At 40.9% G+C, this 2,031-nt stretch overlaps 1 protein-coding gene across 1 annotated transcript; it reads right to left on the bottom strand.

Moving 5' to 3' along the window:
- Positions 1 to 1,065: 1,065 nt before the first annotated feature.
- On the bottom strand, positions 1,066 to 1,722 carry LOC104461419 (claudin-22-like). The gene has a single exon (XM_010073021.1). The coding sequence runs from the start codon at positions 1,720 to 1,722 to the stop codon at positions 1,066 to 1,068; it is 657 nt and encodes a 218-aa protein (XP_010071323.1).
- Positions 1,723 to 2,031: the final 309 nt, after the last annotated feature.

Raw genomic sequence — 2,031 nt, 5'->3', positions numbered from 1 at the left:
GTAGTGTGGTAAAGCAGTAGCTGAAGGGTGTGGCCACAGCTGGGCTCACTTTTCATTAGTTTTGGTGGGGGGTTTTTGGGGGGTTTTTTTTGTTTTGTTTTGTTTTAAGAAAAGTATATACTTTGCTTTCCATCAGTATGCTAAAGAATTACAGCAGTTCTGCTAATTTTGGCATCTCCATTTTTAAACAATAAGTTTTAATGCCACATTGATACATTAAAGCAAATGAAGCTGTGTGCTTTGTGGCCAGATAAATATCATTTGTTTAAAGTCAAAGGCTAAGTGTTTAGAACAGGTTGCTGTAAGTGAATAGAGCTTAAGGAACCTTCCATAGGATGCATAATGCCTCAATACCTGTGTCAGAAGAAGACAGTGGTAGTATTTTTTAAAGCAGCATTTCTCAGCCTATTTTTAGTGCATAAAGTATGCAGGTGCCAGAAACACTTTGAATAACTTGTATTGGGCAGCTTGCAGTGCTGGACTGGGAAAACACAACTTCTTGGATATGAAGCACCCACCCATAACATCCCATGCACAACAAGACATCTGCAAAGCTTGCTAGTATTGCAGAAACCTATAGTCTTCCTAGCACAATTTCCAAGTACACAGAAAAACAATTCTATACAATGCATGCATTTAGACTGTTTATGATGTGAAAACTCTGAAGTTTGTACATTGCTGCACTAGGCAAGCGGAAAATTGCAACAGGGAATCAAGCTTTGAGGCTCATTTAATTGGTTACATATGAAAAGGAGCATATTTTGGTTAAAAGCCAAGCTGTAAGGGAACATGCGCATTCATTTTCAGGATTTTAAACTGCAGTTGAGAATGCAAAAGCACCTTTTCTGCATAGTCTATGAAAATTTCAGCATCCTGCTCGGAAACACAAGTTTTAAACAGTTCTACAGGTGAGAAAACACACCACCTTCCAATACCAGTTATGGAGAAAAAGACATAAGTTTAGGAAATGAGCTAGGTAACAAAGAGTCCTTTCAACTACTACTGGAACAAGCTTCTGGGCTTGCACTAGGGTTTGAAAAGGATAGGGCAGTCTTTCTGTACTGCTTAAAACCTTCCCGTTTCGGTTTCCAAGTGTTGACAGTGATCTTGCTGTTCTGCTACTGCGTAACGGACTGAAGATGGATGGACTTCAGTTGAACAGATTGTGCAATTAAGTAGGGATCCTCCCAATATAAGACAAAATCCAGCAAGCCAGCCAACAAATAACGCTTCCCCAAAATCCCACCTGGGAACAATATCTGGTATATTCTCATCCCAAAATTCCTGGACTGTGGAATGGGCAACCCAAGAAACTGGGACAATAGCTGTAATCCCCGATATCCAGAAGAGCATTCCTCCAAACAGCAACAGCCGTTTCTTTTGTTCCTGTTGTCTTTCACCAATTTTCAAACAGTCCAACCCAAAGCCTGAGAGCAAGAGGCCCAAAAGCCCCAATCCATTGGAAAAAAACATCAAAATCCTAGAAATCCTGAGCTCTGGAGGCAAAGCTAGGAAAGAATCAAAGTCCTTGCATTGCATTCCCCCTTCTTCCTGGACAACACAAGCTTGCCAGAGTCCCATGGTCCAGATCTCCAGTTCATTCAGTTCCAAGTTAAGATTCTTCCACTGGGGTAAATAGGTAGTGAGACAGGACAGGACCCATCCCAACAGAGAGAATAGTATGCCACTTAATTGCATCGTTAGTCGATAGACCAAGGCCATTACAAGAGCAGAGTCCTAAAAGCTTGAGGAGGAAGGTCTCCCCAGCAGTTCTGTAACCACTGCTACCTTGAGTGATGGTGGAAGCTATGATGATTTTAATTCTCTGCTGCCCCAAATATAAGCCCTTGCTATTAACCCTTTGTAAGCTCTGAAACACTTTTTTGTTCTTCACGAATATAAAGTTTCACATAAAGGATGAAGGACTTCACTAAACCATGAGTTAGGCTTTCTGATAAGGATTTGATCTGTTACCTTCCAATTTGCTTGGTAAAATTATATCCCAATGCCTGATGATTACAAGCCTGAGGA

This window comes from Pterocles gutturalis, unplaced genomic scaffold (genome assembly GCF_000699245.1).
Source record: "Pterocles gutturalis isolate BGI_N339 unplaced genomic scaffold, ASM69924v1 scaffold45437, whole genome shotgun sequence".
NCBI classification, from domain to species: Eukaryota; Metazoa; Chordata; class Aves; order Pterocliformes; family Pteroclidae; genus Pterocles; species Pterocles gutturalis.
Note: the sequence above shows the minus strand (reverse complement) of the source record. Positions and strands in the feature narration are given on the sequence as shown.

Bases quoted from the DNA above. Each gene is read 5' to 3' on its own strand.
- LOC104461419 (XM_010073021.1), bottom strand. From the start codon at position 1,722: ATGGCCTTGGTCTATCGACTAACGATGCAATTAAGTGGCATACTATTC.